At 39.3% G+C, this 20,811-nt stretch overlaps 1 protein-coding gene across 3 annotated transcripts in view; it reads right to left on the bottom strand.

Moving 5' to 3' along the window:
* Window positions 1-20,216, bottom strand: part of DNAH10 (dynein axonemal heavy chain 10) — a 48,776-nt gene extending 28,560 nt beyond the window's left edge. Inside the window, exons 1-32 of one of the 3 annotated variants that reach the window (XM_085593352.1) lie at window positions 19,953-20,216; window positions 19,552-19,644; window positions 18,949-19,064; window positions 18,345-18,513; window positions 17,557-17,714; window positions 16,648-16,878; window positions 15,829-16,019; window positions 15,166-15,364; window positions 14,399-14,593; window positions 14,078-14,248; window positions 13,265-13,441; window positions 12,747-12,920; window positions 11,955-12,124; window positions 11,102-11,253; window positions 10,561-10,725; window positions 9,898-10,123; window positions 8,873-9,029; window positions 7,281-7,757; window positions 6,964-7,122; window positions 6,501-6,626; window positions 6,319-6,421; window positions 5,908-6,086; window positions 5,144-5,355; window positions 4,690-4,846; window positions 4,038-4,271; window positions 3,814-3,936; window positions 2,819-3,052; window positions 2,101-2,324; window positions 1,364-1,633; window positions 1,094-1,277; window positions 662-796; window positions 124-276 (exon numbers count right to left, since the gene is read on the bottom strand). In XM_085593352.1, the coding sequence (XP_085449478.1) occupies window positions 124-276; window positions 662-796; window positions 1,094-1,277; window positions 1,364-1,633; window positions 2,101-2,324; window positions 2,819-3,052; window positions 3,814-3,936; window positions 4,038-4,271; window positions 4,690-4,846; window positions 5,144-5,355; window positions 5,908-6,086; window positions 6,319-6,421; window positions 6,501-6,626; window positions 6,964-7,122; window positions 7,281-7,757; window positions 8,873-9,029; window positions 9,898-10,123; window positions 10,561-10,725; window positions 11,102-11,253; window positions 11,955-12,124; window positions 12,747-12,920; window positions 13,265-13,441; window positions 14,078-14,248; window positions 14,399-14,593; window positions 15,166-15,364; window positions 15,829-16,019; window positions 16,648-16,878; window positions 17,557-17,714; window positions 18,345-18,513; window positions 18,949-19,064; window positions 19,552-19,644; window positions 19,953-20,169 (5,931 nt within the window). In that variant the 5' untranslated portion in view covers window positions 20,170-20,216. The remainder of the gene's footprint in view (window positions 1-123; window positions 277-661; window positions 797-1,093; window positions 1,278-1,363; window positions 1,634-2,100; window positions 2,325-2,818; window positions 3,053-3,813; window positions 3,937-4,037; window positions 4,272-4,689; window positions 4,847-5,143; window positions 5,356-5,907; window positions 6,087-6,318; window positions 6,422-6,500; window positions 6,627-6,963; window positions 7,123-7,280; window positions 7,758-8,872; window positions 9,030-9,897; window positions 10,124-10,560; window positions 10,726-11,101; window positions 11,254-11,954; window positions 12,125-12,746; window positions 12,921-13,264; window positions 13,442-14,077; window positions 14,249-14,398; window positions 14,594-15,165; window positions 15,365-15,828; window positions 16,020-16,647; window positions 16,879-17,556; window positions 17,715-18,344; window positions 18,514-18,948; window positions 19,065-19,551; window positions 19,645-19,952) is intronic. The other 2 variants (XM_031506278.3, XM_085593353.1) reach the window with 2 other exon arrangements.
* Between the last annotated feature and the right edge of the window lie 595 nt (window positions 20,217-20,811).

The raw sequence follows: 20,811 nt of genomic DNA, 5'->3' as shown, positions 1-20,811 counted from the left end.
GAGCTTGAAATGTTCAGCACAAACAAAATACAGAAGCAGTAGCCCTTTGATCTAATGATGGGGCCTAACCCTGTATCTTGCCCTGATCAGCCTTCACAATTACTCTTCTTTTTTAATGTTTACCTGAAATCTTGTCCACCCATTCATTAAAGCATTTCGGATCGTCTGAATCTGGGAAGAAATGACTGAAAGCACGGAAGCGTCGATACGATTGAATTCATCAAAGCATCCCCATGCACCACACTGGGCAAGGCCTGAGAAAATTTTACCCATTGCCTAAAAGGAACAACAAGAAAAGCTTCTCAGCAGTGACTACAAAAACACTCAGTGATAAAATACTTTGGAACATATTAAAATATTTAATGGTGGATAAACCTCTGGATGTTTATCAGTCATAAGGTCTTGCAATAATTATTTGCCAAGTGCAGATTGCCTATCATAAACACATACATTACAGCCATTGCTCCCCTGTTTGAAAGGGCCTGAAATTCTTTCAGGAATTTATTCAAAATCGACATTTTTTACTAAATTTAATTATCAAACAGCATGGTATCTTGAAGGGAGATACTTATGTAGAAGTTCAAAGTACATCCTTATCCTGGGGACTGAAAAAGAGCAGAAATTGGCATTTTATCAGAGAACACAGATCTTTAACTCTTACTTTGAAGTCCATGCCTTCTCCACAGTTTGTCACTACACACAGCAAGCCCAGTGCTTTGGCCAGATCCTTGGTTGTTTCTGTCTTCCCTGTACCTGCTGGCCCTGCTGGTGCTCCTCCCAAAAACATTGATAGAGCCTTTGAAAACAAACCAAAAAGCAAAGCAGAGCTTGAATTAATTTATGTTAGGTTGGTAACAAAACCAAAAATGAACCCTTGGGTACACAAAACTTTAAACTTTGTGAACACCTTCTACATTGTCTTTGCAGCAATGAGGTGAGAGGGATATCACAACTGATTTCAAACATCTTAGCGTTCACAGTGGGAGACAGCAGAAGAGGCAATGCGGGGGTTTGTATTGCAAACAAGGCAATAAAACCAGGATGTGACTAAGTATAATGCAGGCTTGTTAGCACGATGTGCTCGAGGGTGCACCTGTGTGAGGGTGAGGTAGATGCGGTCGGTGAGCGGGGTGATGACGAGCCGCCCGTTGAGCCCCATGTACTCGTAGCCGTAGGAGAAGGCGCCGGTGCACTGCCGCACCATCAGCTCGTCCGGCTCGCGCTCCCAGTAAAACCGCAGCTGGCTCTCCCACTCGAACTCCTGAGCCTGCAGAATGCTGCAGACAGAGCTCACGTGAGCCAAAAGGATGGCAGCACATCTCCCAGATTTGGTATCTGCTCAGGAGCTGGAGGTGGTGCTTACCTATCTCTGACAAATATATCGATGATGTCTCTGGCGTGCACGTCGATGATGAGAACAGTGTTGTATTTTTTCCTGTCATTTTTGCTCAAGGGCATTGTAATGCGGGTAACCAGGTCATCGATTTGCTTGTGCATTTTTTTAGCGTAAAATTTCATTGCCTGCTTTTCTCCCATTTTCACTTTCCGAAAGACATCCTCTACCTCCCAAGTCCACCACACTTGATTAGCAGCAAGCACCATCATGCCTTGGAAGAGCAACATCCAATCAACTCTATGGAAAACACATACAGTGAGGGAGGCTGAGTTACTGGTCATTTTAAGTAGCTGATCAGGAAAGGAAAAAAAAAAAAAAAAACCAACAAAAAAGAGGCTCCTCCTGTTCCTGCAACAGCTACAACAAAAGCCAAACTTGATATACAGCATTATATCAAAAGTCTAGGAAATATTCTAATGGAAAAGCTGTTTATTCCAGGTATAAAATTCCCGAGTGGTATTCATTGTGAGAAAAACTTACTGAACACAAAACACCAAAAATAAAACTCAAGATTTAGGAAAATAAATATGAGAGATTATGCATTCTTCATGGTTGGTTAAAATAGTGCATGTGAATGTATTCATATCCCTCCACATTGAGAAATACAGACTAAATTGTGAAGCTATTGTAAAATTATGCCTTAACTTTTCTATATCACTAACATATCAGGTTATTTGTGTTACCCTTGACACTGATTGTTTCACCTGCTTCTGTCTTCACAATAGCGAAAAATGGCTTCCTTGGTGAGGCGTCTGTTGGTCCGTCTCATTTCCTCCAGCACTACTGTCATCCAGTTCTCCACTCTGCCCACAGCAGGGACATCCTGCCGGAACTCCATCACCTCCCCCTCAGCTGAGATCATGGCTGTGGCAATCTTCTCATCATTGTCACCGTCCTTGAACCTCAGCGAGGCTATATTATCAAACATCTGAAATGCAGCAACAAAGAAATTCAACAGCATTTTAGAAACAAAGTCTCCAAATGTAAGTGTATGCAGCCCCAGCTCTCCTCCAGAGAAATAGATCTGATACCTAAGGAATCAAATACAAATTACATATAGCCCAGCAGCAGAACTGCAGAATATCAAACTAACAATCAGGCCCAAATGACTTTGATTTTTTTTTTCCTAGAAAATAAGAGCTAAGAGAAGCTACAATCTATGAGGGAAGTTCTTTATGATAGATCTAATGCATCTTGAATGTTCCTCTACCATAACTGCTACCAACCAGTATGAGAGGCAGCAGAGACTGTGCATGAGATCTGATCTGGTTATTCAGAAGCTTCTTCAAGATGCTGCCAGGATTCTCTTTGTATGCAAAAAAAAAAGAATTCATGCATCCTTATGAGCATGTATAGTAAAGTCTGTAAAACTTTTTAAAGCACCTAAAAGCACAAGGCACTGTGGTAAGCCAGACATTGTACCTTTATCATGTGTTCCTGGACACAGAGTGCGCTGCTGCTGCCAAGGATACTGAGCAACTCGTCATCAGATATAAAGAAAAATCTCGGGAAAGCATTTCTCTTGGAATCCAAATAATCATTCAAGCTCTTCTGGCATTTCTCCAGCACATCATTTATATGGTGGAGATCTGACAGACGATTTGGAACTTCACAGCAATTTTTTATTATTGGGTCTTTTACAGTTTCTTCCATTATCTATACAGGGAGAAAAGGTAGTTTAGAAAATGTTGAAAAGCAATAGGTTATATTAAATTATATTAAATTAATGACAAAGCATGCAAACAGCACAAGAAGTACAGGTCCTTATAGAAGTGAATCAAAGGTTTTGAAATGGCTTTGCGGAGCTGCAGTGCTGTGTGAAAATATGAAGGTAATGTGTTTATAGAGATACAGCTGTACAAGCAAGTGTAAGCCCAACAAGCCTGTATCCCCAATCAGGCCAGCTTAAGCACATACCTGACTCTGCTCCTGTACACAAAGGTACTTCAAGGAGTGATCAAACATCATATTTCAAAATCACAGTACTCTCTCAATTTTGCACATGGGAAACAGAAAAGTAAGCCATATTCATTCCAGGAATATGTGTTCAGTATGGGAACAGTGGCATGAAGCAGGAAAGCCTTTTTAGCATGTACATAGGTCCACAACCAATAGGAACACATCTAAGCTTCTTCTTACCAGGGTAAAAGTAAAAAGCTGTAAACAATGGAAGGAAACAGAGATTCTGCCTACTCGATGCTGCCAGCCAAGGATCTCACCTCTGCCCATCTTAGCTAAATCAGGAGAAGTCTTTTGGTTATGACAGACATGAAGTAAATTCCTGGGTTCCCTAATCTTATATTCAATTAATTATAGCACATCATTCTCAGTGTTACACATGTCATAAAAGACTATAAGTAACTATGGAACTGGAAGCAAAATGCACTAAATATGCTGACCACAAGTCAGTCACTTGCCTGTTTAAACATTTGGTCTACACGGTCAAACATTTTGACTTCCTCCGGAAGCTGTGATCTGATATCTCCAGAAACAAAAATGCTCTCCAGGTACATCCATTTCCTCTGAACTGATATCCAGATCTACAAATCAAATGTTACCATCAGAGGAAACAGAAATACAATGGAAAATTTGGATTATAAATAATAAACATTAATTATTTAGTCCAGTGCTTTCCTCCTACCTCGCTTACTTCACTAATCAATGACAAGATTTTTTCCCATTTTTGAGCAGATGAAAGAAAAGGACCCACAAAGCGACTGCCCAAAACACTCTGAAGATTGGCATTGTTGTCATCAAGAGTCTCTAAAATTTCCTCTACAGATCCCAGAATAAAGCCTCGTGTCTCTGTGCCTTTGGTGTACACTTCTACAGGGAATTTCATATTTTCCCACGTTTCTATTATTTCCTTCAATCCCTGCATGTGAACATAAAAATATGCATATTTCAGTCTTCAAAAACTGGAGGTCTATAATATTAGCAAAAAAATGAAACAGCTAATCCAGCGAATTTTTTGCAGATTTTCTCACTCTGGTTTATAAAGAAGCAATCTATTTCAAAGAATGATAACAAGAGAATTGATCCTTCTTCAGATCCATTTTCATAGGACAAACTTTCTTACTGTAATCACAGAAATCCAATATGTTGCTGCCAAACCAAAATCTGCAAGGATCCTGTGCCAGTAGGAGCTCATTACAGAGCTATAAATCTTAGCTCATGTAGCTCATGACAGCTCCCTGAAGATGACCAAACTTGCAGTCATGTGAATTTAAAAATCTTAAATAAAACTGATTGTTGTCATAGTTTTACTATGATTCTATAATTCAATACATTACCTTCTCAATGGCAAGTTCTTTAATAGCAGTTCCAACAATATCACTGATAACCACAGTGTGTTTGTGAAGTTCCATGGCAAACATATTTTCTAAAGTGAATGTTTCGGTTTTCATTTCAAACCTTGTTCCTGTTTTCTCCATAAGGTCTTCCCAATGCCTGTTTCAATTTGACACATTAGTTTAACACCATAATACAGTAAGAAACAACAACAACTGTAACATATAATAATGAACTCATGTTTAGCATTCTCCTGTTTAAATAAGAACTACTTGTCTGAATAAATAAAATATCCTAGTCATTGCAGCACCTTTCATGCTATTACACAAGCTCACTAGGCAGACAAAAATTTCCAAGCTCCAGGACATGGCATGACCCCACTAACGGAAACTGAAAGTTCTAACAAAACACATCAAATAGTTCTATATATAGTGATGTAAATAAATCAAAACAAACCTTTCTCTTAAAGCTTCATTTTTCAAATCAAGCAACAAAGGAATGGAGTTTAGAAAAGCCTTCAGTTTTTTATCCAGTTGCTTACATATTGCCATACCACGCACTTGTCTGGGCAGCTTCCGAACAGCTTTCAGAAATCCTTCAGTTCCATCCTGAAGAACCTTGACATTGAGGTTTATCCAGAGTGTCTGAGACCATTTCTCTTTAGCTGCCTGCAAACAAGGACATTAAGAAGGAAAAAAAAAAAATCATGCTCCTTTTAGTTTTGACCATCACAATGTAATTGTATTAACATTTTACAGTCATAGGGAGAGACAAGTTCATGTCCAGGACAGATTCATAGCCAAACACAATCACTTGTATAAAAAATACTAAAAAGGGAATATGGAGAACAGGACCATACTTTACAGGGAATTTAAATTTTGGAAAAACAAAACTTCTTAAAAAATAGTTAAAGCCTGAGGTACCCACCTACCACCTGTACACATCCTATATCCAAAAGTAGTTTCACTGAACTGATCAAGAACCATGTGCAGTAAAATGCCATCCAACAAATATTAGAGGCTGAGAGAAGTCTGTTCCCATCTGATGAGAGGTGTGTTTAGTCCACCATGAAGACACTGACAGTGCTACACTAACAATATTAAAATAATTTCACAGGGCATAGAATATTTCATACAAAGGCTTCAGAGTTGACAGTAACCAGGGGGCAGTGCAGCCTCTTCTTCTGTCCCCATCTTTACTGTTGTGTGTGTGATACTGACCTTTTGTTGTGCATAAATGTCATAGACCTCCTTCATAGCTTTTGCATCTTGCTGTGCTTTTATTAAGTTTGGGTACGCTGTTCCTGGCAAGCCCAGAAGTTTCTGAGCACTGCCCAGTTCCCGCTGCCTTTCTTCTAATCTCTCTAATTCTTTTTCAAACATAGCCATGAGTTCTAGTCCTGGGAAAGGAGAGAGATTTTTCCAGATAAATCATCACAGGGATCATAATGGGAAATAAGACAGAATTTGCATATAGTCTGTAGATGTTCCAGGACTAAAAATGTTCACATTCCTGGGTGGTGAGTTTGTATATTAATAAGGAAAGCATAATTTTCTTGTTTTACATAAAATTTGAATTGTCTGAAGACTAGTATTTTCAAAACAAAACTTCACATACATTAGTCCATTTACCTTTATCAAGATCATCTCCAACAACACCAGGCCCCTCAGTCAAGAGTTTCTGGAAAAAATCTTCTGTCTCTCTGCTGTAGTCTGCAACTTGTTGCTCTATCACCTAAAAAGAACAGCATTTAAACAGTTCCATCAAACAGTTTCCATTTCTAATTGTTTTCTATACTAATTACAAGTATTACCTTTGTGAATGCTTCTTTTACACCTCCTTTACAATCTAGGCTGCGACTGACTTCTGCTGCTTCCATAAGGAGAGTCTCCCACGCTTCCCTAAGACTGTCAGACATCTCTTGCTCTTCTTCAGGTACCTAAACCAAAACAAGTAGCACCTCTCACAAGACATAAATTGATATACACTTTCACAAGAAAGTGAGGAATATGTGCTTAAATTACAAATTTGAAAAACACAAAACCAATACTGAAGCGACCTTAATCAGATTTAAACACATGCAGTATGTCCATTTTAAAGTGGGCATAGTGATTTGAAAAGGGACTCTGGACTAGAGAGCCTTCAGACATCCCTTCAAACCTCAACAACACTGTAATTCTGTATCACATCCTAAAAGGCAAACATTTCTTCATTCACATGTGAGGCATTTGTGCCCTTCGCTCAGATCTGAAAGGTTTGATGAGACATGCACTTACAGGAATATTGTACATCGCAAGAGTTCTGTATTTCTCCCCAATGTCCAAGTATCTCAGTTCCACCTCAACAGCAACATCTCTGACCACTCCAAATGCACTCAGGACAACTCTGAGATCATCCAGGGTTTCAGGAGGTCTATTCACATTCTCTGATAATTTCTGTAAAATGTAAAGATCATTTCCAGAATCAACACTGACAAAGCAATTGTCAGAATTACAATAATGAGTCAAACACAAAACACAAACAATATGCCAGATTAATTTCTTAGTCTATGTGATAAAGATAACAAAAAAAAAACCAAACTGAAAACACCTACCTGAATCTCATCTTGAAGGCTGAAAAGCTCCTCCCTTGCTAACTCATTAAGCAACTTCCCAAGTGACATTAGCCAGCTTTTGGCATTCTCCTGCACTGCAGAGGCTAAAGGAGCCAGCTGAAGCCTGATAAATTGTTCATCTTTAATCAAGGGCTGTTGAGTCACTTCCTGAGCTACCTTCATATAGAACTGTAAGTGCTCATCAAAGACAACACAGGGAGGCTTTTCTGCAGCTAAACGGTCCAGGACTGCACTTTTGTCTGATTTCCACAGCAGTTCATACTTCTTCCATTGGTTCAAACACTCCCTGAGAGAAGCCAGGATTTTGTGGACATTCTGAGTGATGAGAACAGCCTGTTCAATTACCAGAGGGCTCTGGGAAACATCACTGTAAAAGCTGAAAGTGACAACTTCATCCGCCTTGACGTGCTGAGGAGGGCATTCAATACATGTACCGTGCATCCATCGTACGCAATGCTGCAAAGTTTTAAAGACAGGGTTGAGTCATTTGAGTTAAACAATTAATAGAATCATTTAGGTTGAAAAGTCTTGTAAAATATCATTCAGTCCAAGCAGTCCAGGACTGTCAAGTCACCCACTAAATTGTACATGTCCTCATGTGCCACATCTACACATCCTCCAGGAATGGTGACTCCACCACTTCCCCGGGCAGCCTGTTCCAGTGCTTTCTTCCCTTTCAGTGAAGGAGTTCACCATTATTTAGTACACAATGTAGGAACTGGTATCAATGGTTTCTCAAATCAATTATTTTTCTGACAGCAAAAAAAGAGATCACACTTTCCCATCAACTTGAGGAGAATTAATTTCATCCTAAAAAAAACTTTTCCATGCATTATTCAATTTGCTTCTAAAAATCTCTGCTGAGCAATATCACATGACAGTGAGAAAAAGGTATTGGCTCAAAGAGTTTGAATGCAGCAGTAGAGAAGAGCAAATCTGAGCACAAAAAGCACACTTAAACTAAATTTATTCATTTAAGGGGACATCTGGAATAATTTGTCCATCAACAGAGGGCAAGAACTTTGTCACATTATTTGGCTTCTTCCCAGGAAAGCAGCTCAGTGTGAAACTATTTATGCTACAGCATTGCCAGTTAAGTTAGATACCTAATCTAGGTATTTGCTGTCTTAGATGCCTTTCTCCAACATTTTCTGAACTGTTTTTTTCTGCTGCTTCTAATGTAATGTAGAGGAGGTCACTAACATTCCTTATTCCACCAGCTTATTCCTACATCAGAAAGCAACATCTGCAGTGCAATCTGAGAAGTACTTCCTTCTGATGTATGCTGATTTATAGAACTAAATAATATCCTTACACTGCCAAAACTGCTAAAAAGTCATCAACAATTTTACCTGAGTAAAAATCGTATGGATTTTTTTCCCTTGATCATTAATTTGTAAAATTAGGACAGTCTGTAAAATTAGAACAATGTACTGCATATTTTGATTTCAAGATAAAGCAATATGTATCTCCCCTTTGACATTTACGCTTACCCAAGCATAAAATAAGATTAGTTCATTATAATCACAAGCCAGCTCTGGAAACAAAAAGAAATCTTTATCAAAAATCACCTTAGTGACCTCAATACAGTCTTGGATAGATTGCATAGTCATTTTTTCAATCTCACTGGCATTAGGTTGCAGGGTTATCTCAGGAACAGATAGAACAGCCTCTATTTGTAACAGTGGCACATTTTCAAGAACAGTTGCATTAAAAGCCTGTAAATTCCTGAGAAAGGAAAAAAATAGTGTCAAAGAAAGAAATAATCAGGTGCTGCCTCCAGGAAAATGCCCAAAAGAGGCTGCAATTTTCAAGTGTATGCTTAGATCTGTAACCTGAGTTATCACTGATGCCAGCCGGAAACATTGATGTGTCTGGGGAAAAAAACTGTGCCACTAAACTGATTTAATGCAAAAGCTTGACTTGCTAAAATAAACTGTTGGAAGGAATTAATGGAAATATTTTAGTGCAGAATGATCTTGAGACTGTGGTTAACTTCACTGCAAGAGCTCAGACAAGAAATCATGGCAAAGTCATCTGAACATGGATCTGATTACAAAACATGGATGATGGGAAAAAGAGATGGTTGGGAAGCTTAGACAGACATCACAAGAGAGCTGCAATGTTGTATTGCAATAACACCTTGCTTGTAAGAAAAGCTTTTATAATATCTTGCTCCAGCACTGGCCTCAGCCACTGCAGAACAAGTAAAACCTTTGTTCTTGGGCTCATGTCCCATGCAGTACACGGAGGCACCTGGCACCCAGACACCAAGTTCTCTAAATCCTGTTCTTTAGGAGAACAAAACCTGGATTTTAGAGATAAACCACAGCAGTGCAACTACACACACTGCAGCAAACTTGTCTTATTTCTCTCTTCTGCCAACAGCATACCAATATTCATTTTTTCAGAGTTTGAGTTTCCTTTCTGCCTTGTTATCAGTTCTCCATTCTTCACATTAAAAAAAAAAAATCAGTAGAAATACAAATCTTCCAAATTGTAAGTCACAGATGAGTTCAAACATAATGTCAGCACGTACACTCACCAACATATCCAGGAGAACCTGGAAACCCATTGAAGCAAACAATTTGCTTACCTCACAATTAACTGTGTCAACACCTGATAAATCCTATTTTCCCAATATGCATAATAGGAAGCTAATTTTGGAGATTTGCCACTGTTTGTATAGGCAACTCGTCTTTCCACTTCTATTAGCAACTGTGGAATTGCAGAATAGTGTCTAACCAGTTGTTCCACAACTTTTGGTTGCTCACACTTAACATAGTCAAAAAATTCCTTTGCTCCTGCAACAGATACAAAACCTAGCAATATTAACTTCAAAACAGTTTTATACACTGGAATAATTACCTGAGTTTTATTTTGTGAATATGAAATTGATCTTATATAATGATAAAAAAATCTTCATTTATTAATGCTTAATTTATTAACATGTCAACCCTCTGAAATATGGATTTTAATCTGATTCAGCTATTTAATAGCAACCTTTTTAAAACTATGAAGTGTTGAAAGAAATTTGATCCATCACCCACTCAAGTGACAGAGAGATCTGGCAGACAACCAGCTCACTGCCATTTCCATCTGAGGAAACCAGTTCCATCCTCTGTTACACCCTGAATTACTACTATAACCAGTTTTGGTAACAATTAAAAGGGTTAATCTTAGCAACTAAAACCACAAAGTAGCATATAGAGAAAAATAAAACACCACAGAGCTTGGAAATGAAAATATAAAGACTTACCAGGACATTTGTCACCATTTTTTGAATGTGGAAACTTAAAGAGATTTGTTGACTCTATGGACCGGAGTTTGCTGCTTATGTCTTCAGAAATATGATGAATCTGATGGACAAGCAACTCTAATCTCCCAATGGTTTGTGTACATTGGACAACAAATTCACCAATACCTTGAAATAAATCATAACCATTTGGGTTTTTTCTCTTTTAACAAGTATTTCACCAATGCATCAAAATTGCCACAACCAGACATGTTTTATCTCTAAGGTTCTGCAAAATCATAGATTGGATGTTTTCTCAGCTAATCCTTCATCTTCCTCCCTTACAGCTTTTAGCTAAGGGTTTCTAACCATCTCCACTGTTTAAATATAATAAAAACACAAGAAATATCTCCTGGATCAGAGGTTGTCTAATCTGCTATTCTGCCTCTGTGGCAAGAGGAAGGATCAGATGTTCTGCCATCATAAAACTAGACTGCAGAACTAAGGAGATTTTTTTAACTAAAAATAAACGTCCAAAACCATTTAAAAATAGTATCTCCATTACCTACGGACTTCCATGTGAGTCTTTTGTGTCCTGCTTTCAATATGCTCCAGAGTTCTTGGACATAATGATCAAGAAGTTTGGTTTCTGCTTCATTCATCATCTCCATTAATTTGTGATAGCGATCCAGCATGACTTTCAATTTATTCGTGTACCTAAGGAATGTAAGAAACACAAAAAACCAAAACACAAAAATTATGATTTTCTTGAAAAACAGCTCCAAACTCCACCAAAGAGCAGAGAACTTGCATTGTTCTATTCAGACTTCCATATAAAGCAAAATTTGCAGAACTAACCAGTGAATATGTATTCATTATAAAATAATTTATTTCCCACTGAAAAAAAAGAAAAGTTTCATATGGTTCCAATAGTAGTTGGACAAACCTCTTCTGCCCCATCTCAGAAAGTTATGGAGACAGCCCCAGTTTGCAGCACATTAGTGAAATGAACAGGTGAACTTTAAATCTGTTTAGGAACTTACTGGCACATTTGTGTGCTAAATGTCTGTGATAATTTGGACACAACTGACTTATCCAAGGCTGTACAGGAAGAATGCAATAGTGAGTTTAAATGAGCTGAAATCTAAATGTCAGAAACTATTCATTGCAAACTACTCTCCGATTTGGACAAGTTGTTAATTTGTATAACACTCCTACACATAAATAATGCAAAGAGTGCCAGAAAAAAAGCTTATCAGTGCAACATGGCCATTAGAAATTGTACCCTTAAAAGAAAGAATCACTAAGGGGTGTCTCACGTTTCCAAAATATGATGACTCAGGCCTGTTCCTGGAGTGAAATTGCTTGAAATGCAGCCATAAGCCTGTATGTGAGCAGATATTCTGTTACAGCCTTACCTAAGGTATTTGTCTTCCTGTAATGCCACATATCTTGCCATTTCTGGGATTGGAAGCCCCAGCTGTTCCATGTACTTTGTTTCAATTATAATCTCTTGGATTTCAGGAGAAAAATTCAGAGCAAAGCAGACACTTTTCCTGATGGTGAAAACCTCATCTGTTGCAGAGCTCTACAACACAAGAAAGCAGCAGAAAAAAAGAGGAGAAACAAACTTACATTACAAGGCAAAAGTGAGCTTTTGGAGACATTTGATAAGGCAGAAGGTAAAAGTCAGAATGACTGACATTCAGAGCTTGTGGAAATGCCTTTAAAATTTGATAGTAGCCTCAGCATTCCTGGTTCAGAAATTACACAGAACTACCTTTTCAGTTGTCAATCACAAGAAGCATACCAAATCACCTCTGTTTACACACTGTTGCAACCAGCTACAACAGAAATCCCACTGGAAATTCAGAGTCAGACAGAAGTTTAGTAGGAATAGGATTCTGCTGGCAACCTGCTTCTACCTAACTTCAATCCCAAGTACTGTAGCAGTATCCCAAAAATGTTCTACCAAAACCTAAAAATTAACAGGAACTACAGCACAGAAGAACACACAGAGAAACACCATTCAATTATTTGCCAGGTGATTCAGGAACTATGTCTTGTAAAAGACCACAAACAATTCTGAGCTCAAAACTTTTTCTAAATCCGTGTTTAAAATATTACTCTCAGAAAATTCTCGCTGACTATCAGGTAGGTTTCTGTTTTCCTCTCAGAGAAGCCTGCTACACAATCTTCCTACATTTTACCTGCTCAGAAGTCTCTAGATTAACATTTGTTGCAGCCTCATCAGCGACAAGAGTCAGCAGAGTATCTTTCAGTAACAATGGAAGCACGTGTTCTGTCCTCTCTCTCCACTGACGATATTTTTGAGCTTCATACTCCTCCATTTTCTTGGTCACTTGGAGATATATTTGTTGCACCTAGAAAGGACAACTCTGTATAACCATTTTAAAGATCATGAGAGATGTTTAACTAACCTGTTCTCATATGGTCTCTCAATATGGTTCCTGGTTTTTACTGGATAAGAGAACAAGTAACACCCCGTAATTAAAGCAGACAATGGAGAATTTGGGCTCTTGAATTATGAAATTGATTCCATCACTGTCTCCCTGGGAAACAGTGGGAAGGTTTCAATCTAGTTTTCACATCTAATATGGCTTGCTGTGTGCAAAGACTTCCCCTCACATTAGAGCACTTCCACATCTTCAGAAATGTATAACCTAAGTGTTTGTTCCTTCTTCAAGTACCAAAAGACCCAACATACATCCTGTCCACGTTTAGAGGCAAGCAACCCCTCTTCTTCTTGGAATCGAGTAATGGTGTGTCTGATCCGATGGGAAAGGGATCGGGACCAGGCTATTGCTCCAGCCACTGGAGGATGGTTCTTGTACAGAGGTGGATCCTTGAGGTTCTGAACAAAGATTTGCTCAACAATTTCAACCTGGAAGAGAATAAAATATTGCAAGGAATCATTTTCCCACTGCTTGTCCATGATCACTGTCTGATACACAACACAAGTTCTGAAGTTAATTCCAGCATCAAGATAAAAATATTTTGTCTTTATTTCTCTATCTTGTGGAGCTGTAAGATTATCTTTTATTTTTAAGTTTAATGTTCTTTGAAATATCAATAAAATAGCTTATACAAAAACTTTTCCAACGTACATTCTTCTATATTCTAGCCTTCCGAAGTTGATCTATGACACCTTCTGATCATATTATGAACTTGGTCATGACAAGAAAGCTGTAGGGTATAGAAGATCAATTTTCTCAGGAGGGTTGAGCTGCTGTTTACAAGGCGCAGGAACAGCCACAAGCCTTGTTGCATTCAGAGCACCTTCCTGTTCCTACACAGCATTACACATATACAAATGTGCACAACATTTCAGCAAATTAACCAGACTATTCCTCCAGCTTGGTCCCAAAAAAAGAGAGCAATTATCATGTTTATTTATAAAAGTTTTTTAGTGTTTTACATAGTAAATGACACCACACAGATATTTAGGTATATACAGATTTATGATTTTCATTATGTAAAGAACTTCATGTACTGGATAAGAAATCCCTAAATCGAATACCTCTTTACAATATTTCTCCAAAACAACATTGAACTTTTTCATCAACTGCTTATTAATAGTTTCAGGAATCTGGATATATTTGTATTTTAACAGCATGTCAAAAGCTGTTTCTGCTGATCGAAGGGTCGTGAAAGATTCATCAATAAACCTTTTCATCTTTTCTTCAATATCCTAAACAAAGGAAGAAAGCAAAGAACTCTTGTAACTTAGAAGTTCATCCTGCAGAACCAAGAAAGGGTGGCAAAATAAAAATATTTTTTAATAACAGCAGTCAAGCTTTTTTTTTACTATTTTTTGGCAAGCACGGTATATGGTACTTACCAGAAGATCTTCTCTAAATTCTTCCATAACAAATGCCCAGTCACGTGCATTTTCCATGCTAAAAGGGTCAAAGGTCAGGTCTTCCATAGGACTAATTACTATATTTACTTCTCTCTGTAGTTCATCAACACCCTTTGGATTTTCTGTCACAATTATCAGTTCAGGAATAAATATATTGTGAAGTTCTTCATTGACCTATTCATTCAGAAGAACATACCATAAGGCTTTCTTTTTAATATTTTTTCTGCCACTGAACACATTACTGTTGAATTTTTCCTTTCAAAAATATCAGCTACTCAGAGAATGATCAGTTTATGCTGTGATTTAAACCTCAAATATTTTGAGAAACTGAAAAAAAACCACAGCAATAATCTACAAGCCCAGCATTTCAGTTGTTATAACAGAAAATACTCAGTTATTAGTCCTTTTCACACCACTTTACACACAGTTTATTGATTGTGCAAATTGCTAATTACCCTGATTTAAATTAGCCTAAACACAGCATCTCTCCATTCATAGGTTATTCTGCAATTAATACACAGATTGACAGATGGCCAAATTTTATATTAAAGTATACTTAAATGGTATTTTTAATGTATTCCACCTTCAGCATTAGTTGTAGTATTGTTGGAATCAAAGGCACTGCTCAGGTCTCAAACACAAAACAGAAAGTTATTAACAAGTCTACACCTACAACACAAAAGAATCTCCTCTACAGAAGAAGACAGTGATTACACAATCTTTTTATTTATTGTCTATATTCCTACCTGAAAAATATAATACAGATCTTGACATATTGAAACCATATAATCTGTTTTCTCAAATAAACATTTCACGTCAAATTTCCAGTATCTCTTACTTCCTGATGCTTCAACTTGGATACAAGTAGTAAAATAACTTTTTTTCCATTGTTCAAGAGTGTTTTTAGCTTCAGTTATTTTCTTTTTTGCAGCAGCTGTGTCTTGTCTATTAATCAAATCAACACAGTTAAGATATTATAGATAGAAATACTATAGATTAAAAAAATCATATCTCAACTGGAATAATATACCTTGGTTTAGCAGATTCTAACTATACAAAATCTAGGCAAAACTTGTAACTTATTTTCTATGTGATTTTGAAAGGCAATATTAATTGAAGAGTGATTTTGGTTACATTTATACCTCTTTTTTACCTCAGTCTTTCTATTTGCTTTGTTTGTTCATGTTCTTTCAATACAAAAGAGGACAAGAACCTATTTCTTCAGGGCTGATTTAGTAACTTATGAAAATTACAAAAGAAATTGACTTTTAATTGACCTTCTAATACAACATCAGATAGTTGAAAAATACAGACACCTCTTAGGTGGAAGTATCATCTACTGCACTTTGTGTAAGGCAAGCAAAGCTTTTAATAAATACAGCCCAGTTAAAGAGAAACCCAGCACTTACTTAAAGAGCGTTTGCAGATCCACAACTCGGCGCACTCTCTCGGCAATCGCCCAGGAAATTCGTTCCAAGAAGGGCACCATGCGCACGTCCTTGTTGTAGTGGCGGGACATGATCCACACCAGCCTCAGGGCGTTCAGCAGCGAAGGGATTACATTCGAGATAACATCAACCCCACTGCCAGTTGATAAATTCTGTGAAATGCATACTGTGGGTAAGATGTCATGAAAACATATAAATTCATATTCAGTAAACTAATGTTTATTCTGGAGATGCCTCAGGTTATGAAAGTCTGTAAGATTATTAAATAAATAATCTGGATAAGGAGACATCCTGGTGCATATATAACACAGGTTATGAAAGTCTGTAAGATTATTAAATAAATAATCTGGATAAGGAGACATCCTGGTGCATATATAACACAGATGGTTAAAGATGTGCAAATCTGCACTTTTTGCTCCAAATGATTTTAGGTCCTGATTTTAAATTTTGGCTCAACTCTTTGTTTGGATGATTTTCAATACAATTTAAACTTTGAAACATCAGCTGTAATTTGTGGTAGAAACTACCTAAAAAAAAAGTTCAGCTATTTCATCAAAACTCCCAAACCAAGTGCTCACAGCTCTGAGCTTTCAAACATTAAAACCACTGAAACTCATACAAAATAAGCACTCCTTTTTAAAAATCAAATATAATTTATTAATCTAGAGTACATCTGTATTGCTGCTAAAAAGTGAAAAAATAAACAAGAAATGATTACATCAACAGAGAATTCAGGTAAGCACAGTTCAAACTTCACCAAGTTTTCTCAAGGGCAGATACCTTCAAATGGCGTTCAAGAGTTGAGAGAAATTTAGCATTATCTTGAGCTTCCATGTGATGCTTTTTGAGGTCACTTAAGACTATCTGTAAATTTTCAGTAAACTTAGATTCAGCTTCCAGCAGTATTTCCAAGACTTTTTGCACTTCTGGAAGCTTTATCTGTTCAGTAAGAGCCCTTAAAGTAGCATGATTTTCACGCCAGAGGTTAATTTCTGCAAGTGGATCAGGACCCTACAAATAATGTGGAATCAAATAAAAAAAGATTAATTACCATTATGCAAGAGTAAATATTTATCATCAGGGTTATACTTGTTCCTTCTTTTCAATAAACTTTATGCAGAGAGAAACTTGATATGATTCAACTATGTAAAACACCAGGCAGAAGAAGATCCCTGAAATAAAGAGCTGTACACACACTAAAGAAACTGCTTATGGGGAGTATATCCCTGAGCTTGTGGCTTTTCCACAAAATGCCTCAGCATCTTTAGTGGTATTAGTTACACATACGTTTGCAGAATCAAAACCTGAAAATAAGATATTTTTTTTATTTGAAATAATTTTTTGCAAAAAAAGAAAAGAAAAAATATAGCTGTCTATTTAAAAAAAATACTCAGTGCAGCTTTCAGTATTTCTTGGCTCTTCAGAAGAGAGCAGATAACAAAAGTCCCTTAGTTTTCCACAGTTATCCTATGTGGGTAGGATCTGCAGTGAATTACTTCATATTTTATTTATATTCTACTTCCCAGAGCCACACAGTTCCTCACTACTTTTGTTCTCCTTTTTAATAATTAGTAAATGGTTTTCCAACAATCAAACATGAAGACGAATTAAAAATTAACACAGTTCTTGTGAGGAAATGAAGCAAAGTCTCCAGGAATAAAAGCATCTTGGTGCTATAGGCAAGGTTACCTGTGGAACCTTTTTCAGTTGTTCCTCCAGAACTCCGGATATTAATTTCTGCCAGGACACTGCACAGCTTTTCAGGGAACGAACCACTACTGGAACTGTGGCAAGAAGAGTCACTTCTCTGTCTAGATTTACAGTGGGCATCTCCAGTTTAAGATGTTCTATTGGAAGAAAACGCACACAGAATGAACTGTCTGGTTCTGGCAGCAGTGGCAATGTGGCACCACTGGATATGTCTACCCTCTCTCCTACTCTTACTCCAAACTCTTTGAAAGACTAATCACTGATTTCATCCATTTCTCCACACTGCCTGCTATGCTTCAGGGTGGGAAAAACACAGCTGGTACTGTGGGTCTCAGATTCAGTCAAAGAAAGAAACTGAGAGTTTCTAGCTACGCAGAGGCCTGGGAAAGAGCTGGGAAAGAATGTAAATAGTTCTTTATCTCTCTTGTTTTTCACATTATTTATAGCTAAGTTCTATCACTGTGCGTCAAGCACTCTGCACCAATGCTGTGGGTTGTTTTCACTTCAGAACCAATGGATTTGATCCTTGCAAAGCTCTGTATAAAAGAGGTGTATTTTGAATAAATCGGAGTTTTACTCTCAGCTGCCTTCTGAGTCAGAGTCTTCTCATTCCTGTCCTGCCTCGACAGCGACACTGGTACCAGCAAAGAGCAGTTTTAATCAAATCTATTTGTTATTCTACATAAAACCACTCTCAGGTGAGCCTCGTTCAACTGCCATGTGCTCTAATCACCACAGTGCTGGCAGAGGCAAAACATTCACCTCACCTGGTATACTCAGCTGAGTTTCACTCGTTGTTGGAGTATTAGAGTCCTCCACTGACTTTCTAGGCTCAGTCTCGGGTAAATTAATTTCTTCAGAATCTGCATTTTCACTGTCTGAATCAAAGGAAGTTTTCTCAGTCCGCTGCTGACCATGGGAGAGAGCTGGTGAAAACTGATAAGATTGAAAAAGGTGCTATAGATTAGATGGTTCATATTAAAAAAAAAAAAAAAAGCTTACAAGCAATTCACCTAACCATTCGATATTGCTCTAAAATTTAATTTAAGTGTGTCTCCTTCCATTTCACATCCTTAGCATCATTCTCTCTGCCTCATGTTCTGCAAGGGAATAGCTCCAGCATGCTTTTATGAAAGTCTGTGAGCACAGAAATAGAGGTGTCTGGTGTCACACTCCTAAATTATTCTCAACTAGGGGGGAAAAATGGGGAAACAAAATATCAAATAAGCATTCACAAATACTTAATCTTGACATATGAAGGTCACTTATTAAATATTAATATTTCTTATGTATAATCCATATAATACTAAATAGGCAAATCACTCCTAGAAACACTCAGGATTCCATATATAAAAGCTGTCACTCATTTACCTGTGAGATGACATTCTTCAGCATTGAGAGAGTATCATCAGTCAGCAGACCAGACTTTATCACTCGAGGAAGAATCTCATTAGCTTCAGTCAGGTCTTTAGGTACAGCAACTGTTTCTAAACAGTATACAAAAAAAAAAGTATAAATCTAATTAATTGATACTGAAAGTATAAAGTCATTTCAATAATAAATTAAAACTCCAATAAAGTACTATTAGGTTTGGTGCAAATCATCTTCAAAACTAGTACTGGTTTTACTAATGCAAATGCTTTTTCAGAAAAGGCAGAAAAACAGTTCAGCATCATCACCTGGTTTTAAGTCTTTACTACTCAGCTTGATAATCAGAATATAGTTTTCTGTTCAAAAGAACAGTGGCTTGATTTGAACTCTTACTCTAGACAGAGGAAGAAAACCTTGCACAGAAATGCTGTTAAATAACAAAGCATCCCAAACCCTGGCTCTGTTCTGAGTGTTTTCCTACCCAGATAAATAAGATAGATGTGCACTATCCTGAGTCCTTGTCTCTATCATATCTTCACAATGGGAAGTGCTGTTTAATGCAAAACTGGAAAGGCTGAGGCTGCAGTTCTTCAAGGCACATACCTTTGGTGTCTCTCAGAAAATACACAGTAGAATTTGACACAAACTCTTCGGGAATTTCATTAAAAGCCACATAGAAACGCTCATTCGTGCCACCTGCGAGCACACAAATGCAAAATGGGAGGACAACATGATATAACACTGCAGAGGGATGATGCAAATCCCACAAACAGAGGGGACAAAATTCTAGAAATGGGTGGGATAGAAGGAGTTCAGGAGAACACAGCCGAACCCAAGGGATGGAAAGGCAGGAAAAGGGGTAAAAACAGGGGTCAGGGGATGCGACTCAGCAGATGGGAAAAAGAGAGGTTTGAGGAAGAGGGAAGCAGGGAGCTGTGGCCAGGCAGTGCCCAGGGAGAGCTCAGCGGGCCGGGGCAGCGGGACCCTCTCCCACCCCTCCTCACCGGCCGGGCCGGGCCGCTCGGCCCGCAGCAGCAGCAGCGCCGTGCCCGCCCCGCTCGCATCCTCGCTGCCCTCGGCGCCAAGGCCCAAGAAGCGCAGCACGACCCGCGCATCCTCGCCGCGGCCCAGCAGCTCCTCGAACGGCGCCGGATCGCTCAGACCCAGCAGGGAGAGCGCTCGGTCCCGCAGCCACAGCACCTGCACGTCGTTCAGGCTCATGGCGGCAACCCGCCAGACGCCTCCCGGTGGCCACGGCAACGGTGCGGGGCGGAGCGACGGCTGCCGCCCGCCTTCAGCCCGCTTCGGGAGGCTCCGTGCCCGCCCCAGGAGGAGCCTCAAGCGGCTGTGTTCCCGTACGGAGCCCGCCCCGCGCTAGCGCCCGTGGCGGCCGCTCCTTCTCAACACCGGCCGCGCTGCTTCTCGTCGGCACCAGCCGCTCGTTCCCCTCCACACCGGCCGCCCCTCACGGCCGCTCGCTCCTCTCACGAGCGCTGGATCCCCGCAGCACCCGCTGCCTGTCACGGGCGCTCGCTCTCCTCAGTACGGGCGGCCCCTCACGAGCGCCCCTGGGCACCGGCCGCCCCTCACAAGCGCTGGTTCCCCCCGGCACCAGCCGCCCCTCACGGCCGCTCCTTCCCGTGGGCACCGGCCGCCCCTCACGGCCGCTCGTTCCCCCGGCACCGGCCGCCCCTCACGGCCGCTCGTTCCCCCCGGCACCGGCCGCCCCTCACGGTGGCCGCTCCTTCTCCTGGGCACCGGCCGCCCCTCAGCGCCCGCCGCCCCTCACAAGCGCTGGCTCCCCCCGGCACCGGCCGCCCCTCACGGCCGCTCGCTCTCCTGGGCACCGGCCGCCCCTCACGG

The sequence above is a fragment of the Lonchura striata genome, chromosome 15 (assembly GCF_050655825.1).
Source record: "Lonchura striata isolate lonStrDom1 chromosome 15, ASM5065582v1, whole genome shotgun sequence".
NCBI lineage: Eukaryota > Metazoa > Chordata > Aves > Passeriformes > Estrildidae > Lonchura > Lonchura striata.
The sequence above is the reverse complement of the archived record's forward strand: the minus strand, read 5'-3'. Positions and strand labels throughout refer to the sequence as shown.